This window comes from Ornithorhynchus anatinus, chromosome 2, assembly GCF_004115215.2.
Source record: "Ornithorhynchus anatinus isolate Pmale09 chromosome 2, mOrnAna1.pri.v4, whole genome shotgun sequence".
Classification (NCBI taxonomy): Eukaryota; Metazoa; Chordata; class Mammalia; order Monotremata; family Ornithorhynchidae; genus Ornithorhynchus; species Ornithorhynchus anatinus.
Genome location: NC_041729.1, coordinates 132,706,610 through 132,725,536, shown reverse-complemented (window position 1 = coordinate 132,725,536; position 18,927 = coordinate 132,706,610). Strand labels below are relative to the sequence as shown.

General features: G+C 47.6%; 1 protein-coding gene across 1 annotated transcript in view; it reads left to right on the top strand.

Annotated features, from left to right (window-relative positions):
• The first annotated feature begins 14,064 nt into the window (after positions 1 to 14,064).
• TBC1D4 (TBC1 domain family member 4) overlaps positions 14,065 to 18,927 on the top strand; it is a 219,158-nt gene continuing 214,295 nt past the window's right edge. Inside the window, exon 1 of the mRNA XM_029058002.1 lies at positions 14,065 to 14,440. Within this exon, the coding sequence (XP_028913835.1) occupies positions 14,132 to 14,440 (309 nt within the window). The 5' untranslated portion in view covers positions 14,065 to 14,131. The remainder of the gene's footprint in view (positions 14,441 to 18,927) is intronic.

Below are 18,927 nucleotides of genomic sequence, written 5' to 3'. Positions count from 1 at the left end.
CTTGCCCACAGTCACACAGCTGACAAGTGACAGAGCCGGGAGTCGAACCCATGACCTCTGACTCCGAAGCCCAGGCTCTTCTCACTGAGCCACGCTGCTTCCCCAGCCACGTGCCCTGACCCCTCCACCCTCAATAACAGGCAGGGGCATCATCCAGACAGAAACTATCAGCTTGGGTAACAATTAATAATATTTATACTTGAGAGAGTACAGTGAGATTAGACATTGATCAATCAATCAATGGTATTTACTGAGCACCTACTATGAGCAGAGCACTATACTACGCACTTGGAAGATTACAATGGAAGAGAGTTGGTAGACATGTTCTCTGCCCACAGCAAGCTAGCAGTTTGTTTTAGAAAAGTGATCCAGGCAGCAGAGAGAAGCACAGGCTGGAGTGCAGAGTGATAGGAGGCCGGGAGGTCAGCGAGGAGCAGATGTAGTAGTCAAGGCAGGATAGGATAAGTGCTAGGATCTGCATTGTAGCAGTTTGGATGGAGAAGAAAGGGCAGATTTTGACAATTGTGTAGTTAGAGCTGGCAGGAATTGGTGACATTGACATTGTGTATGTGGGTTGCATGAGAGAAACGAGTTGAATCGAGGATAATGCAGTGGTTACAGATTTCTGAGATAGGGAAATAAGTAATATCATCTGAGGGTAGGGTTTGGGTGGGAAGATAAGTGGTTCTGTTTTGGACACGTTTAGTTTGAAGTGCAGGCAGGATGTACAGGTAGAGATGTCCTGAAGGCAGGAGGAAATGCAAGACTCTAGAGGAGACTGGGGAGGTAAACTTGGGAATCATTTGCATAAAATTGGTGGTTGAAGCCATGGGAGAGAGCCATAGAATGAGTTTTCCAAGGGAGAGGGCGTAGCTTGAGAATAGAAGGGGACCCGGAAATGAGCCTTGAGGGACCCTTCCACTGTCAGGAAGTGTATGGCAGAGGAGTCTGCGAAAGAGAATGAGAAAGGAAGGAGCAGTCAGAGAGGTAGGAGGAGAACCAGGAGAGGACAGTGACAGTAAAGCCAAGGTTGAATAATGTTTCAAAGAGAAGGGAATGGTCTAGGATGAATAGGATGGAGAGGAGATCATTGGATTGGGCATGAAAAAGGTCACTGGTGATCTTAGAGAGAGCAGTTTCTATGGAGTGAAGGGGCTGGAAACTAGATTGGAGGGGATTGAGGAAAGAATGGAGGAGAGAAAGTGGAGACAGCAGGTATAGAAAAGTCTCTGAAGGAGTTTGGAGAGGAATGGTAGGAGAGAAATAGGGCAATAACTGGAGGAAGTCACTGGGTCAAAGGAGGGGCTTTTTTAGGAGAACATTTTTGAAAACAGTGGGAAAGAAGCCATAGGAAAGTGAACTGTTGAAGATGACAGTCAGGGAAGGGAAGGGGCAAGCGTTTTAAAAAGGTGCGAAGGGATGGGGTCAGAGGAACAGGTGGAGGGGGTAAATTTTAAGAGAAAGTGGGAGATCTCTTCTTGAGGTACTGAATTTTGAAGGTGGGGGTCAGAGTCCGGAGGTCTCTGTGGGGGAACAGGACAGATTTGCAGGGGGTGGGTATATGGGGAAGAGAGCAGGTAAGGAGAATGTGATCTGATAGAAGAATTTCAGAATTAGTGAGGGGAGTGATTATACAGTGATTAAAGTTGCCGGACATCAAGCATGTTGGTGGGTGGGTGAGGTGGGGTGAAGAAGGAGGTCACTGGAGTTGAAGAGTGAGAGGAAGTCGGTGATGGAAGGGTAGTCAGGGACATCACATGAATATTGAAGCTCCCAAGGATCAGTGTAGGAATGGAGACAGTGAGAACAATAATAATTATAATAATAATAAAAAATTGTGGTATTTGTTAAATGCTGACTATTTGCCAGGCACTGCCTCAGCTTGGGCTGACAATCGAATGAGGAGGGAGGAAAGTTATTGAATCCCATTTTACAGATCAGATAACTGAGGCACAGAGAAGTTAGGTTACTTGCCCAAGGTTACATAGCAGACAGGTGGCAGAATCAGGATTAGAATCCCTTTTATTTCAGGCCTGTGCACTTTCCATTAGGTCATGCTGCTTCTCATATCATATCTCCCAAGAATTTAGTACATTGCTCTAAACACAGTAGGTGCAAAATAAACACTGCCGATCGATCAACCAGGAATCAAATTTTGCTCACCCTCTCTTCATAACCACTTTCTCCCTTTTCTCCTTTTTCCCCCAAATTTGAAAGGCTACAGGCCTCTGCCAGGTGGATAGTAGTTTTGGTCTCCCTTTTGCTCCTCTCTCCTCCTCCTCCCCCAACTCTCTTTCTTGTCCTTTGTTAAATCTCAGAACCTCAGCCTTACTGCCCCTCCCTTCACCTACTAGTTTTAAAATGCAACTGTTCCCAAGCTCTTATTAGACCTCATCTCCCTGCCATCATTCCCCAATTATAAGGATCAAGGTTCTTTGTCACTGCAAGTAAAAACTGTTTTCTCTCTCCCTCTCTCTCTCTTTCTCCCTTTCTCTTTTTCATTCTCTCTCCCTTCCTTTCTCTGTCTTTCATTTTTCTCCTCCTCCTTCTTTCTTCCTTTCATTGTTCTTTCTTCTTTCTCTCTTCCCTCCACCCCCTTCTCTCTCTTTTACTGCTGGCCGTCTTCTTACAGAGTTCTCTTTCTGCTTGGGAGGTTGGGGTAGAGTTAGAGACTATAGCTGGACTGTCCAATACTTGATGCATTTGCACCAGAAAATTTTCTGGTCAACAGAATTAATCTCATGGCCCAGGGGGTTCAAGGAATAACACGTTTAGGGAACAACTAACATTCTGGAAGAGGAAGAGTGATGAGGGAAGAAGAATGTCTTTGAAGTATATTAGAAAAAGAGGGTAGTCTCAAAAAACAGGTGTCATAAGGGACTTCTAAAGACCTGTGTACTTAAACTATAAAAAAGAGTAGCCTCTCCAAGCCTTCAGAGAAGAGTCTAGAAAGATTAGGAAAGCAGAATAGCCCAATAGAAAGATCACAGACATAGAAGTGGAGGACCTGGGTTCTAGTCCTGGCTCCACCACTTGCCTGCTATGTGATCTTGGACAAGTCACTTCACTTCTCAGTGCTTCAGTTCATTCACCTTTTGAATGGGGATTCAATACCTGTTGTCCCTCCTCCCTAATCTGTGAGTCTCGCTTAACTCAGGAACTGTGTCCAAACTGATTATCTTGGATCTACTCCAGTGCTTGACACACTGTGAGCATTTAACAAATCCCACTATTATTAGTAGTAAGAGGTTTATTGGATTATGGGTGAGCAATTTGCTTTAAACAAATCAAAGTTTTATAGAATAGCATTAGCTATCTGAAGTTTTCCCCCTGGAATCCACCCACCACCCACCCCAGCTCCCAAAGACCCACCAAATGCTATTATAGAGGAAATTTGAGAGAGATGCACCCACTGCCCCCAAAATGAGAAACAGAGATAGACTGTAAGCTCATAGTGGGCAGGGAACTTGTGGTATTCTACTCTCCCAAGTGCTTAGTATATTGCTCTGCACACAGTGAGTGCTAATAAATGCCACTGATTGATTGAGAGGAGACACAAGACAAAGAGCAGGGGTTAAGGTCAGAAGTCCCAATAAGGTTTGCAACCTAAAAAAAAAGTAAGTAGAAATAGGTGTAGATAAAGAGAGAGCATAACATTAGCCTCAAAGATACCATTGAAGGGAAGTTGAGGAATGAATCCAATCATATGGTACCAAAGAGGGTAAATGAAGGAAAAATTCATGGGCAGAGAGAATACTCAGGCCTGGGGTTTCAGAAAGGTATATAATTCAGTGGATCAGTAGGAATGGATATGAAATTGGTGGCTTTGAAAAACATAGACTATTAGAGTTTTGGTAGGTAGTTAGTTTTCTGAAATTCTGAAAGGTGGATCAATTGAAATTTCCATAAAGTCTTGCTGCTTGGAACCCAGTTAAACACTCTGGTTTTCTTGAAAATTGTCTGTTTATGGGTAAAATACAAGGTTAGGAAGAGAGCTGTTTTGTCCTACATCTCTTTGAGGTCTACTTCTCTATTTAACACAGCAGGATCTGAGCATCACCTCATAGGGAAGAGATAATCAATCAATCCATCAGTGGTATTAGGATTAGTATAAAGTGGAAGTCATTGGATTTTGCAAGAAGGACTTCATTGGTGACTTTTGGTAGCTGTTTAGATGGAAAGAAAGAGGTAGATTTTCTCTCTCTCTCTGTCTCTATTACTATTATAAAAGGAACAACTGAGGAGCAGCATGGCCTAGTGGAAAAAATGAATAAGCCTGGGAGACAGAGATCCTGGTTTTTAGTCCTGGCTCTGCCACGTACCTGCTGTGTGACCTTGGGCAAGTCACCTTACTTCTATGTGCCTCAGTTCCCTTAACTACAAAATGGAGGTCCAATTTTTGTTCTCCCTCCTACTTAGACTGTGAGCCCCATGTGGGACCTGATAATTTTGTATCTACCCCAGCACTTAGTACAGTGTGTGGCACAGAATTAGCTCTTAACAAATACCACAATTAGCTCATTGTAGGCAGGGAAAATATCTACTGACTCCATTATTTTGCACTCCCCCAAGCATTCAGTACAGTGCAGAGTAGTCAGCACACAGTAAATGCTCAATAAATACAATTGCTTGAATTATTATTATAATTATTTTATTCATATGTATGCAGGGCATATAAATCTATCTTTCATATTAGAAGGTGACACAACTGACTCATTCATTCAACTATATTTACTGAATGCTTACTGCATGCAGAGCATTATACTATGTGCCTGGAAAGCACAATTCATCAATAGAGGCACCAGCACCTCTCTGGCCACACCGCGCTTACCATCTGACCATCTCTGCCCACACTGGGCTTACAAGTCTGGGGGGGGGGGGAGACAGACATCCAAACAAGTAAACAGGAATCAATATAAATAAATAGAATTATAGATATATTTGTATATGCCTAGGTGCTGTGGGGCAGGGAGAGGGGGAAGAGCAAAGGGAGCAAGTTGAGGTGATGTGGAAGGTGGGGGGAACTGAGGAAAAGGGGGGCTTAGTTTGGGAAGGCCTCTTGGAGGAGGTGAGCCTTCAGTAGGATTTTGAAGGTGGGAAGAGTGATTTGCAGATTTGAGGAGGGAGGACGTTCCAGGCCAGAGGTAGGACTTGGACCAGGAGTCCAAGGCGGGACAGATGAGAACGAGGCACAGGGAGAAAGTTAGCACCAGAGGAGCGGAGTGTGAGATGTAGGAAAGAAGGGAGGTGAGGTAAGAAGGGGCAAGGTGATGGAGAGCTTTGAAGGCCATCATGAGGAGTTTTTGTTTGATACCAAAGTTGATAGGCAACCACTGGAGGTTTTTGAGGTAGGGGCTGACATGCCCAGAACGCTTCTGTAGAAATATAATCTGGGCATGAGACTGAAGTATGGACTGCAGTGGGGAGAGGAAGGAAGTTGGGAGGTCTGAAAGGAGGCTGATGCAGTAATCCAATTGGGATAGGATCAATGACTATGATTTGGATGGAGAGGAAAAGGCGGATCTTGGCGATGTTGTGAAGGTGAGACCGGATTTGGTGACAGATCAGAGTTAAGGATGACACCTAGTTTGCAGACTTGTGAGACGGGTGTGTCGGACCATCTATGTATGCAGATGTAGCCGAAAAGGCAGAAGTGAAAGTTGATTACTCTGCCAAATCATTTCTAAACAAACTGTCTTTTAACTGCAGGATTAGGCATGGTCCTCTGGTAGGCCAGTTGTGACGCAGCCAATGTTTGGCTCTTCGTCTAGTTAGAGTGAGCAGTGGATCTTCAAATCGGGCTGCTCAGGCACTTGTGTTGTCCCCAAAGGAAGCTGGTGCCTCATCAATAGCAGTGGCAATAATATTTATTAAGCACACACTGTGTGTAGACCACTATAGTAGGTGCTGGGGAAGGAGACATGAGTGAGAATTAGACATGGGGCCTCCCGGGGCTCAAGATCTAAAAAAGCTGGGGAATGGTTTGGTGATAGACACACTAGGAGAGATAAAATCAAACATAAATATAAATACAAATTTGTTCTTATAAATACAAATATAAAATATAAAATATTTTATATATAAATATAAATACAAATTTGTCTGTCTCCCCCTATAGACTCTAACCTCCTTTTTATGGTATTTATTAAGTATTTACTGATTAGATACACGTTAATCAGGTTGGCTATTATTTAGCAGTAATTATTTAGTAATTTTTTATATTAATGTCTCTCTCCCCCTCTAGATTGTAAGATCACTGTGGTCAGGAAATGTGTTATAGTATTAAATTGTACTTGAGAAGCAGCGTGGCTCAGTGGAAAGAGCACGGGCTTTGGAGTCAGAGGTCATGAGTTCAAATCCCGGCTCGGCCACTTGTCAGCTGTGGGACTTTGGGCAAGTCACTTAACTTCTCGGTGCCTCAGTTCCCTCATCTGTAAAATGGGGATTAAGACTGTGAGCCCCATGTGGGACAACCTGATTCCCCTGTGTCTACCCCAGCACTTAGAACAGTGCTCGGCACATAGTAAGCGCTTAACAAATACCAACATTATTATTATTATTACTTTCCCAAGTGCCTAGTACAGTGTTCTGCACACTGTAAGTGCTCAATAAATATGATTGATTGATAGATTCTCTGTGTCTATGGCTGTATGTTTGTGTCCATCTCTTACCTCCCCCAGGCTCCCCACTATTTTTTTTTTTTGAATGGTATTTGAAAAGCACTTACAGTGTGCCAGTCACTCTTCTAAACATTGGGACTGATCCAAGTTAATCAAGCCGGATGCAGTCTCTGTCCCATAGACCATTTTATAGATGAGGTAACTGAAGCACAGAGAATTTAAGTGACTCACTCAAGGTCACACAGCAGACAAGTGGCGGAGGCGGGATAAGAACCCAGGTCCTTCTGACTCCCAGGCCCAGGCTCTATCCATTAGACCACACTGCTTCTCTAACCAAAGGGAGACAAGTACAATTGATTGATCCGTGTCTTGAGATGCCTATTTGTATAAATAAGACTTGTTTAGTGGTAGGAAGGAGAATCCCGTCAGTAGATTGTGCTTCAGTTGTTTTTTTCCAATGGTGGTGATGGAATGAGCAGAACCATGTATACTTTCTCTCCCAGCCGACCTCTGATTAGCTGTGAACATAGCAAGACAAGTGGTCTAAGTTAGGGGTGCAATCTGCAGAAGTAGGACAGGGTATTATTATCATTAGAAGGACTTAGTTAAACACAGCGTTTGGAAGCCCATTCAAGTCACAGGCAGAAAGAGCTAAGAGTTAAGGATGTAGATTCCACTTTTCTGAGTCATGCTGGGAATACTTACATTTGATTTGTGTTGGAACTTAACATCTTAGTCCTAAAATCTGAGGTGATTTTAGATTATATTGATTATATGTTCAGGAGTATTTTTGTGAATTTTATGACCTTTCTCTCTACCTGTATTAAAACTGCAGCTTGAAAAACCCTCTCGAGCCTTAACCTAGTTATTTTTGCTTTTCTTTAGCCTGTCAAAACCTGAAGATATAAATGCTCCATAATTGCCTAGAAGCCAAAAAGTGCCTGAATTTGTTTTAAAAAAAATGATCAAATCTAGAACATAAGTGAAGTCTTGGTAAATGGGATTGTGAAAAGTTATGTAATAATATTTAGAAAAGAAAATGAGGCAATAGTAAAGGTAATGGATTCTTAGCTCTCCCACGCTATGGAGCAAGACAAATAAACCCAGAACACTTGGTGAGTTTTCATTTATCTAATCAAAATGGTCTCAGCAGGATATCAGATAGATGTGATTTTCAATGGAGGGTGAAAACCCTTGCTCTTTCTATCAGCTTGGCAGGGAATCAGTCTGTTATATTGTTATAGTGTTATAGTGTATTCTCCCAGACAGTACAGTACACTGCACACAGTAAGTATAGTTGATTGCTATAGTAATAATAATTATGGTATTTGTTAAGCACTTACTATGTGCCAACATTCCAAGTGCTTAATACAGTGCTCTGCACATAGTAAGCACTCAATAAATACTATTGAATGAATGAAAGCACTGTTCTAAGCGCTGGGGTAGATACAAGGTAATCAGGTTGTCCCACATGGGGCTCACAGTCTTAAGCCCCATTTTACAGATAACTGAGGCACAGAGAAGTGAAGTGGCTTGCCCAAGGTCAGACAGCAGACAAGTGGCAGAAATGGGATTAGAACCCAAGTCCTCTGACTCCATATCACTGATCCGGAGCCAATTTAAACATTACAAAGTCCCTGTAGACGGTAAGCTCCTTGTGGGCAGGGAATAATAATAATTGTAGTATTTGTTAAGCGCTTATCATGTGCCAAGCACTATTCTAAGCGCTGGGATAGATACGGGGTAATCAGGATGTCCCACATAGGGCTCACACTCTTAATTCCCATTTTACAGATGAGGTAACTGAGGCACAGAGAAGTGATGTGGCTTGCCCAAGGTCACACAGCAGACAAGTAAGTCGCGGAACTGGGATTAGAACCCAAGTCCTCTGACTCCCTATCACTGATCTGGAGCCAATTTGAACATTACAAAGTTCCTGTGGGCAGGGAAAATGCCTACCAACTCTGTTATACTGCTATATTGTACTCTCCCAAGAGTTTAGTACAGTGTCTGCACACAGTAAGTGCTCAGTAAATATGATTGATTGATTGATGCAGATTAGAGGGTTTAAAATCATAGACTGTAAGTTCCTTGTGGGCAAGAAATGTGTTTTCCAATGTTTAGTACACTTCTCTGCACAAAGGAAGTGTTCGATAAGTACCACTGATGGGCTGATTTGATAGAGCAAAGTCTATATGGGAATGAACTCCACCAATCCTGCTTTCCAGGATTTAGAGAGGTGAATCAAGCAGCGTCTTCCCAATGGGTTTAACAGAAGATAACTTCTAGTCATTTTGATTGGCATTCCGTCAATCACTTGGAGACAGACACTCTTCTTGCCTGTCCCAGTGGTTCCTAATAATTCCTTGAAAACGTTAACAACACAGGGCTGATCCTTGGAGCTTCTTGGATGGTATCCCGATCTTCCTAAAGTCTTTGTTGAAAGTGAGCAACCCCTCTCCTGTTCTCTGTCTGCTGAGCAGGTCCTAAGAGCCCTCTCCTACACTACAGAGTTTAAGATTGTACTTTGCAATGCCTTCGACGTGTCCGGTCTGCTCACCCTACTGGAAAATAACCCCTTTACAGGTGGCAGCTACGTAAGCGTCCCATTACCTGTTCTGTTCCGTATTTTGCCTGGTGAAGGTGGGTTGCTCCAGACGGTGCCACAAAACAGGTCGTCTGTCTTCAATCCAGGACTTCATGTCAGTTATACTGCCTGCTCTTTGATGTTGAGAGTAGCTTATAAAAGTTGCTGATGAAAGTGCTAGAGAAGCCAGTTGTGCCTTCTCTGGTGGATCCATATCTTGTAGCCACAGAAGAGGTTACTCAGCTTTCTGGGAGCTTGGACATTAACTTAGCTTTAAAGACCTGAAGTTTGGTGTGATGCTTAAAACACAGTTTGGCCAAATGTTGTTTAACATTCTGGTCTCCTGGATTCAGTTTTATTATTAATCATCAGCATCAGCATCATCTTGTCATGTCTGATGTTGTTGAGTCGCGTCCGACCCACAGTGTCACCATGGGCACATCTCTCCCAGATCGCCCCACCTCCATCTGCAATCATTCTGGTAGTGTATCCGTAGAATTTTCTTGGTAAAAAATACGAAAGTGGTTTACCATCGTCTCCTTCCGGGCAGTCAACTTGAGACTCCGCCCTCGACTTGCTCCCATGCCGCTGCTGCCCAGAAGAGGTTGTGATATTTGTTAAGCACTTACTATGTGGTAAGATCTGCGTTGTTGGATAGTAATAGTATTAAGTGCTTACTGTGTGCAGAACAAAGTATTAAGCAGTGGGAAGGAGTATCAGGTGGATGGGGCTTACCATCTAAAGTTTGTTATTTCTCTGCCTACTCAGGCATCATTCGCTAAGGGACCCACTGGAAGGGACGGTTTAATGTAGCATTTGGAAAACTGTGCTTCTGGCTAGAAATGCTGTCATGCTTATAGCTGTGGTCTCTATGGAGATTGGTAACACTCGGTCAAGCATGAGATTTGCTCAGCTCATAGGATGGGGAACCGAGGCCCAGAGCCCTTCCCAGACTAAGCCCCACTTTTCCTCATTTCCCACTCCCTTCTGCTTCATCCTTTGCATTTCCAACTTCCCAGCACCACAGCACTTATGTACCTAACTGTGATTGTATTTATTTGTATTGAAGTCTGTCTCCTCCACTCTAGACCGTAAGCCCATTATCGGCAGGGAATGTGACTGTTTATTGCTGAATAGTACTCACTGAAGCACTCAGTACAGTGCTCTGCATACATAAGCACTCAGTAAATATGATTGAATGAATTTGGGTATTTACCATCCACACAACCTTCATTTGGTCATATTTAATCATTCAATCGTGCTTATTGAGCACTTACTGTGTGCAGAGCACTGTACTAGGCGCTTGGGAGAGTACAATATAACAAATACAGACACATTCCCTGCCCACAGTGAGCTTACAGTCTAGGGAACAGACATTAATAGTAATAAATAAATTACAGATAGGTATCTAAGTGCTGTGGGGCTGGGAGGGGAGAATGAATAAAGAGAGCAAGTCAGGGCAACGCAGAAGGGAGTGGGAGAAGAAAGGAGGGCTTAGTCAGGGAAGGCCTCTTGGAGGAGATACACCTGCAGTAAGGCTTTGAAGGCAGGGGAGAGTAATTGTCTGTCAGACTTGAGGCGGGAGGGCATTCTAGGCCAGAGGCAGGGTGTGGGTGAGGGGTCGGCGGTGAGACAGGAGAGATCAAGGTAGAGTGAGAAAGTTGGCATTAGAGGAGCAAAGTGTGTGGGTTGGGTTGTAGTGAGGTGAGGTAGGAAGGGGCAAGGTTGTAGCGAGGTGAGATAAGAGGGGCCAAGGTGACAGAGTGTTCTAAAGCCAATGGTGAGGAGTTTTTGTTCGATGTGCAGGTTGATGGGCAACCCCTGAAGTTTCTCGAGGAGTGGAGAAACCTGTCTTCAACGTTTTTGTAGAAAAATGATCCGGGCTGCAGAGTGAAGTATGGACTGGAGTGCTTAGTACAGTGCTCTGCTCTAAGAGCTCAATGCATATTGATTGATTGATCGATCTATCTGCACCAATCGACTCTCAGTTTTCAGCTGTTGCACCACTTCCCGAGGCTTTGTTTTCTTGTATTCTTAAAATGCTTCCTTCGTCTACTTTGACTTCAGTTTTGGAATTTCAACTGAGCACACAGCAGCTTTTGGGTTTCCTAGTGTTGTCTATTTTCTTCACAAGTCACTCCTAGCACAGGTATGTTGAAGTGAGCATAGCTTCACTGCTGTTTATCAGACCAGACCTCTCCCCATTTTAAAGCCCACCTAAAAGCTCCTCGCCTCCAGGAAAGGTTCCACTACTAATTCACCACACCCTAGCTGTGTCTTCCTAACACACTTATTAATTCTGTATTTTTTCTTTCCTCAATTTACATACTTATGTATATTTGTTTATTCAATTGTCAGTCCGGGTATTTCATCGTGACATAAATCATCCTTTCAGATTTGCAGGTGGAGGTGTCCGGTGGGGACTCCCAGCATTTCAGTATCTGGGTGTAGATACTGATCCCCAAGATCCCCAAGGGTTTAAGCCCCCAGGACCCAATCTAACTGCTAAAGAAAAAGCCCAGTAGAATAATAACAACAGGAAATGAGCCATCAAATAATATTAACCAGCGACAGTATGAATCGTCCTTTATTTTTGTCACCTACATTTCGTCCATTCATTGTTCGATATTTCTATTCCGCCCACGAGTCGGGGGCGGTGCCTCCTGGCAAGAGATATGAGAAGCAGCACGGCCGAGTGGAAAGAGCACAGGCCCGGGAGTCGGGAGACCCGGGTTCTAATGAGGACTCTGCTGCTTGTCTGCTGCGTGACCTTGGGCAAGTGCTCTGCACATAGTAAGCCCTCAATAAATACGATTGAATGAATTTAACTTCTCTGTGCCTCAGTTATCTCGTATCAGATGGAGATTAACGCCTCCTCCCCCTGACAGACTTGCGAGCCCTATGTGGGGCAGGGATGGTGTCCAACCTGATTATTTTGGATCGGTGCTTGACACCACGTAAGCGCTTCACATAGACTATTCAACATATATGATATAGAATACATAGGGTTATAGGCGGTCACTGGATTGAAAAGTGAAAATCGACAGCACAGATCATAGTTTCATTTTGCTAAAATAACCCCACAGGTCGGAAATACCCTGTCCGGGAAGGGGGAGTGCGCCGGGGGGCACTGGGTACCGGCAAGGACCGAGTGGATCCGTAGGTGTCACACTGGGGAGGAGGACGCCCCCGAAGGGCCCGGGCCTGGGCCCTGGGCGCGATGCTCCCCCGGTGAGCGAGCGGACGGACGTTTTGGGCTCCAGGGGGCAGCAGAGGAGCCCGCCAGGGCCCAGACTCCCTCCGGCTTCACTCCCCACGGGGGCCGGGACCGGCCCACCCGGGACAGCCACCCGCCGGCCGGGGGGCCCCTCCTGGCACCCCACCACCCCCATCGGGAGGAGCAGGAGGAGAAGCAGGAGGAGAGGAAAAGCAGGAGGAAAAGCAGGAGGAGGAAAAAGCGGAGGAAAAGGAGGACGAAGAGGAGAAAAAGGAGGACGAAAAGGAGGAAGAGGAGGATAGAGAAAAAGGAGGAGGAAAAGGAGGGGAGGAGAAAAAAGAGGAGGAAAAGGAGGAGGAGGAGGAAAAGGAAGAGGATAGAGAAAAAGGAAAAGGAGGAGGGAAAGGAGGAGGATAGAGGAAAAGGAGGAGGAGAAAAAGGAGGAGGAGAGGAAAAGGAGGTAAAGGAGGAGGAGGAAGAGGAGGAGGAAAAAGAAAAAGGAGGAAAAGGAGGAGAAGGAGGAGGAGAAGGAGGAGGAAAAGGAAGAAGAGGAGGAGAAGGAGGAGGAAAAGGAAGAAGAGGAGGAGAAGGAGGAGAAGGAAAAGGAGAAGGAGGAGGAGGAGGAAAAGGGGGAGGAAGAAGAGGAAAAGGAAGAGGAAGAGGAGGAGGAGGAGGAGGAGGAGGAGGAGGAGGAGGAGGAGGAGAAGGTGGCTCTCCCTGCTGCAGAAGCCGTTTCTCTGGTGTCAGATCCCTCCCTGCTCCTGGACAGGAGAGCAGGAGGCAAAGAAGGAGGGGGCAGGGGAGGAGGAGGAGGAAGAAAAGGAGGAGGAGGAGAAAGAGGAAGAGAAGGAGGAGGAGGAGGAGAAAGAGGAAGAGAAAGGAGGAGGAGGAGGAGGAGGAGCGTGGGCCCGGCCACGTTTTATTTTGTTATTTTCCATCGGGAGAGTTTTCGCAGTCCTCCCTTCCCCGAAGGGCTGTCAGCGCGGCGGGCAGGCTGCCCGGTGCCCGGTGCCCGACCTCCCCGGGGAAAAGGCTATCCCGGAGGAAAATCCCGCCCGGCTCCTCTCCTCCGCCCGCACCGCGCCGTGCACGGAGGAGTGGAAGGAGCGGCAGCTGTAACGGGAGCCGCAGCCGGAGGTGCAGGAGGGTCTGGAGCTGCAGAGGTGCAGAGGGTCTGGGGACAAGTTAGGTGGTCGGGCAGACGCGGGAGGCGCGCCGGACCCGGGGCCCGGGAGGCCGAGGGCCAGAGGAGGCGGAGGGCAGAGCTCCAGAGCTCCCGGGCCCAGGAGGAGAAGGAGGAAGAGGAGGAGGGCCGCAGGACCGGCCGGGCTCAGCGAGGGTCCGGGCAGGGGATCGCGGCCGGCAGCCAGCGGGGCCATGGAGAGAAGGAGCGGTGCACACCCGCTGGAGCCCGAGGCAGCCCCGCAGCAGCAGCAGCAGGAGGAGCAGGAGGCAGTCCTGCAGCAGCAGCAGCAGCAGCAGGAGCAGGCAGTCCTGCAGCAGCAGCAGCGGCAGCGGCAGGAGCAGGCAGTCCTGCAGCAGCAGCAGCGGCAGGAGCAGGCAGTCCTGCAGCAGCAGCAGCAGCAACAGCAGCAGCAGCAGCAGCAGCAGCAGCAGCAGCAGCAGCAGGCGGCCCCTCCGTCGGAGAAGCGGTTCTGGCTGTGGTACGTGGGCTGGTCCTGTCTGGACCGGCGGACGACGCTGCCCATGCTGCCCTGGCTGGTGTCCGACATCCGCCGGCGCAGCCAGAGGCCCGAGGCCGGGGCCCGGCGGGTCCTGCTGCTGCTGGCCGCCCCAAACCTGCGCTGCGTCCCCGCGGAGCCCCGCGGAGGAGGAGGGGACCCCCCGCCCCACGGGCCCGCCGTCTTCATCTTCGACCACAAGGCCCAGCACATCGCCCGCTTCATCCACAACAGCCACGACCTCACCTACTTCGCCTACCTCATCAAAGCCCAGCCGGACAACCCCGACTCTCCGATGGCCTGCCACGTCTTCAGGGCCACCGACCCCAGCCAGGCCAGTGCCGGGGGCCTCCGGGGAGGGCACCGGGGAGGGCACCGGGGAGGGCACCGGGGAGGGCACGGGGCTGGGGCCGGGGCTGCTGCCCCATCCCTCCGGGGAGGGGGCCCGCAGGGAAGCCCATCCCTCCACCTGTCTCCAAAGTGCCCCCGACCTCCCTGTGCGGCGGCGGCGGCAGGTGCCGTACCAGCGGCTGCAGCTGCAGCACCAGCCGTGTGGAGCGAAGACAGCGAAGAGCTGTCAAAGCTGGCAACTTCACACCTCCTCGGGAGCGCACGTGGTCTACCGGGCATAGCCCCCAGTGGAACCCGGAATCCCCAGTACAGGGGACCCTGGGAGGGGCAGGGGGTTGGGGCCAGGGTGGGGAGACGGAGAGGGGGCCCGCAGGTAAGGCCAGGTGCCTCCACGTGCCTCCCAAGTGCCCCCGACCTCCCTTTGCAATAGCTGCAGCTGCAGTAGCTGCAGCACCAGCCGCGTGGAGCAAAGACAGCGAAGGGCTGTCAACTTCACACCTCCCCAGCAGCGCACGTGGTCTACAAGGCATAGCCCCCAGCGGAACTCAGACTCCCCAGTACGGTAGACCTTTGGAGGGGGACGGGATTGGGGCCGGGGCGGGGAGACAGGAGAAGCACCCCAACCCTCTGGCGAGGGGGGCCGCAGGTAAGGCCATCCCTCTACGTGCCTCCAAAGTGCCCCCGACCTCCCTTTGCAGCAGCTGCGGCAGCTGCAGCACCGGCTGCGTGGAGCAAAGACAGTGAAGGGCCGTCAACTTCACACCACCCCAGGTAGCACACGTGGTCTACAAAGCATAGCCCCCAGCGGAACTCGGACTCCCCAGTACATTAGACCCTTGGAGGGGCACGGGATTGGGGCCAAGGCAGGGAGACGGGGGAAGCGCCCCAACCCTCTGGCTTGGGGGCCTCAGTTGAGGTCACCCCTCCATGTGTCTCCAAAGTTCCCCTGACCTCCTTTTGCAGCAGCTGCAAGAGATGCAATAACAGCAGATTCAGCTGCAGCACATGCAGCAGCTGTAGCACCAGCTGCGTGGAGCAAAGACAGCGAAGGGCTGTCAACTTCACACCTCCCTGGGTGTGCACATGGTCTACAGGGCATAACCCCCAGCGGAACCCAGACTCCCCAGTACAGTGGACCTCTGGGGAGGGGCCCGCAGGTAAGGCCATCCCTCCACATGCCTCCAAAGTGCCCTCGAGCTCCCCTTGCAGTAGCTGCAGGAGGTGCAGTAACAGCAGCTGCAGCAGCAGCACATGCAGCAGCTTGGAGCAAAGACAGCGAAGAGCTGTCAACCTCACACCTCCCCGAGAACGCTCGTGGTCTACAGGGCATAGCCCTCAGCAGAACCCGGATTCCCCAGTACCATGGACCCCACCCTGCTTCCTTTAGGGTTAAAGAGGAGGGCAGGGCAGGGGATGAGAGAAGAGGCTGAGGAGCCGGTCCTTACTGTGGAGTCTTCTTTTGGTGGCAGCAGTGATTGTTACCTAAACTGGGAATTGCAGGCTGCCGTCATTCAGGACTGAGGGGTCTGTACCCAAAGTTTCCCCCGCCCCGGGAGGGAAAGTGATAGTGTCAACTCAGATCAGGAAACCCGGGGCTTCTGTTTTCATGTTGCAGAGAGCAAAAGTTGGCCGTGTATTCACCATCAGTTTCACACGTCGCAGTATCAGAGTTCATGTCCCACACAAGTAATAATTATAATAATGATGGTATTTGTTAAACGCTTACTGTGCCAAGAACTGTTCTAAGCTCTGGGTTGGATACAAGATAATCAGGTTGCCCCACGTGGGGCTCCCAGTAACTGAGGCACAGAGAAGTGAAGTGACTTGCCTAAGATGTCACACAGCTGACAACTAGCAGAGCTGGTATTAGAACCCACCACCTCTGACTCCCAAGCCTGGGCTCTTTCCACTAAGCCACTCTGCTTCTCTGAAACATGGTCAGTTTCTTCCAACATTCATAAAGGACTGGGATGCTCTGAAACGAAAGATGTTTGTTTTCCCCGATCTTAATTAAGGTCGTTAATGAAAGAGATCAGACCAGTAAAGAGATAGTAAAGGTAAGGATTTTTCTTTTCTTGAAATGCAGGTTCATCTTGAGGCGTGTAAGATTTGCAGGATGTAGTGGCAAGCATTTCATTTCTTTGAAATAATTAATTATTTAAGCTATTCAAAGGGCTGCCAACTCCTTGGAGGCCTCATGCAATATAAGTATTTATAAATAACTAAAATCTTGCACCTGTGGTCCCACGTGTCACTGGGAAATGATACTGAGATGAAAAGGATATAGTTAAGCAATGTATTGGCCGATTGTTGTTTTGTCCTTCTCTTCCTTCTAAAGACTTGGTCAGCCTTTCTTAGGAAAGTCCTGATGCTTTATTGAAGACATTAAATAGATTGCTTTTACCTTCTAAAAAAGTTTACCCGGTTTTAAAATGTAAAGCAATTCTGTTGCCCACCTCATAAATTACAGTGGAATTGCAGTGAACAAACAAAGTGGGGATATAATTTTATTCCAAAATTCACATTCTTTAGTCCATTTGGGAAGGGATTGAACAGTATGTCTATTATATTAATGCAGGAAGGATGGTCGTTGTTTATCAGAAACTCTTGAATGTGGTTAAGGGTTTCTGACCAATCAGTATTCATCCACTGCAGTTCTCCCCCCAACCAAAGGAGGACAGAAGGCTTAAGGAGGCCAGGATAGACTTTGGGGAAAAAGAAATCATGGTATTTGTTAAGCGCTTACTATGTGCTGTGCACTGTACTAAGGAGAACTCTGGTCCCCATAGCTGGATCCTTCTTTTCCACAGGCTTTCTTGGTTGGGCTCTCTCTGGCCACCCTCTCTCCCTAAATGCCACTCCCCCACGTCACCTCTCTTTCCCCCTTCTAAACCTGCCCATTAGATTGTAAACTCCTCAAGGGCAGGGATCAAGTGGTCCTTTCCTTAGGGCATTCAAGATACACTTCTCTGCACAAGTAAGCCATCAAAAAATGCTGTTGATTGATTCTGACTTCTCAGAGCCGCCACCCTAATTCCCTAACACTACCTCTGTGATCCTCAAGGCCCGGCTGACCATTACAGGACCGATTCGAATAACAAACTTTTCACACTTTGCAACTGATTTTTCTGAAGCTGTTCTTTTTGTGGTGTTTCACACATGTTGCAGTTATTTTTAATTTCTTTCCTGTTGATTATAGGAGCTAGGGCAAAAGGGGAGGGTGGATTAAGAACGTGAAGGACAAGTGTATACGTTTGGCCCTTTAGGTGTGATACATTAAATTGAAGGCAGTGCCGGGGTTTTTTTGCCCACATAAATCTCTTCAAATGCAGTCGAGTCATTTCCGACCCTCAGTGACTCCATGGACACACCCTCTATAGAATGTCCCATCTTCTATCCAAAAGTCATTCTGGTATGTGTAACGATAGAGTTTTCTTGGTAAAGTTACGGAAGAGGTTTACTGTTGCCTTCTTCCACACAGATCGATGTTTTGATCCCTTGATCGTCTGCCTTTGTCTCTTTCCCATTCCGTAGCTGCCCAGCACAGCTGAATCGACTTTGTCTGATGCTTCACCTTAGACCTTTTCATTATGTGTACCCCTATACGGCAGAGCTCTAATCCTACGCAAACTCTCCTGCCACAAAAAGGGGTCGATTCATGGGAGAGTACATAAATCTACATGAAACACTATTTATTTTATTCTTATAAGGAGAAAGCGCTGATTTGTTCATATTTCACATGCATAGTTAAATTACTGTTATGAAGCAGTTAATGACGATTAAATATATAATCGTAATCAGTTAGATATTGAGAGCCTATTAGTCACATGGCACTCTACAAAACTTAAGCTCGAAGTACATATTCCTTGCCCACCTCAAATATTATATTTACCATCTAAAACTGTAGGCCGCCTAGACAACATTGATGCCTGCTGTGTCTCTATGACTGCAGTTAAACGTGGCTCTCTAACAATTCCTCATTGGAAATTATGTTCCCCTCTCCTCCAGAACCTCCAGAGGTTGCCCATCCACCTCCACATCACAAAGAAGCTCCTTACTATCAGCTTTAATGCAGTCCATCACCTTGCCCCCTCTTACCTCACCTTGTTATTCTCCTACCACCCAGCATGCACACTTCGCTCCTCTAGTGCTAACCTTCTCACGGTACCTCGATCTCATCTATCTCGCTGCTGACCTCTCCCCTAGTTTCTGTCTTTGGCCTGGAACGCTTTCCCTCCTCATATCCCACAATTACTTTTCCCCTCTTCAGAGCCTTATTCAAGGCACATATCTCTCCCAAGAGGCCTTCCCTCACTAAGTCCTCCTTTCTTCTCCCACTCCCTTCTGCGACACCCTGACTTGCTCCCTTCATTTTTCCTCCCTCCCAGCTCCACGGTATTTATGTACATATATGTAATTTATGTATATTAATCTCTGTCTCCCCCTCTAAACTGTAAGCTCACTGTGATC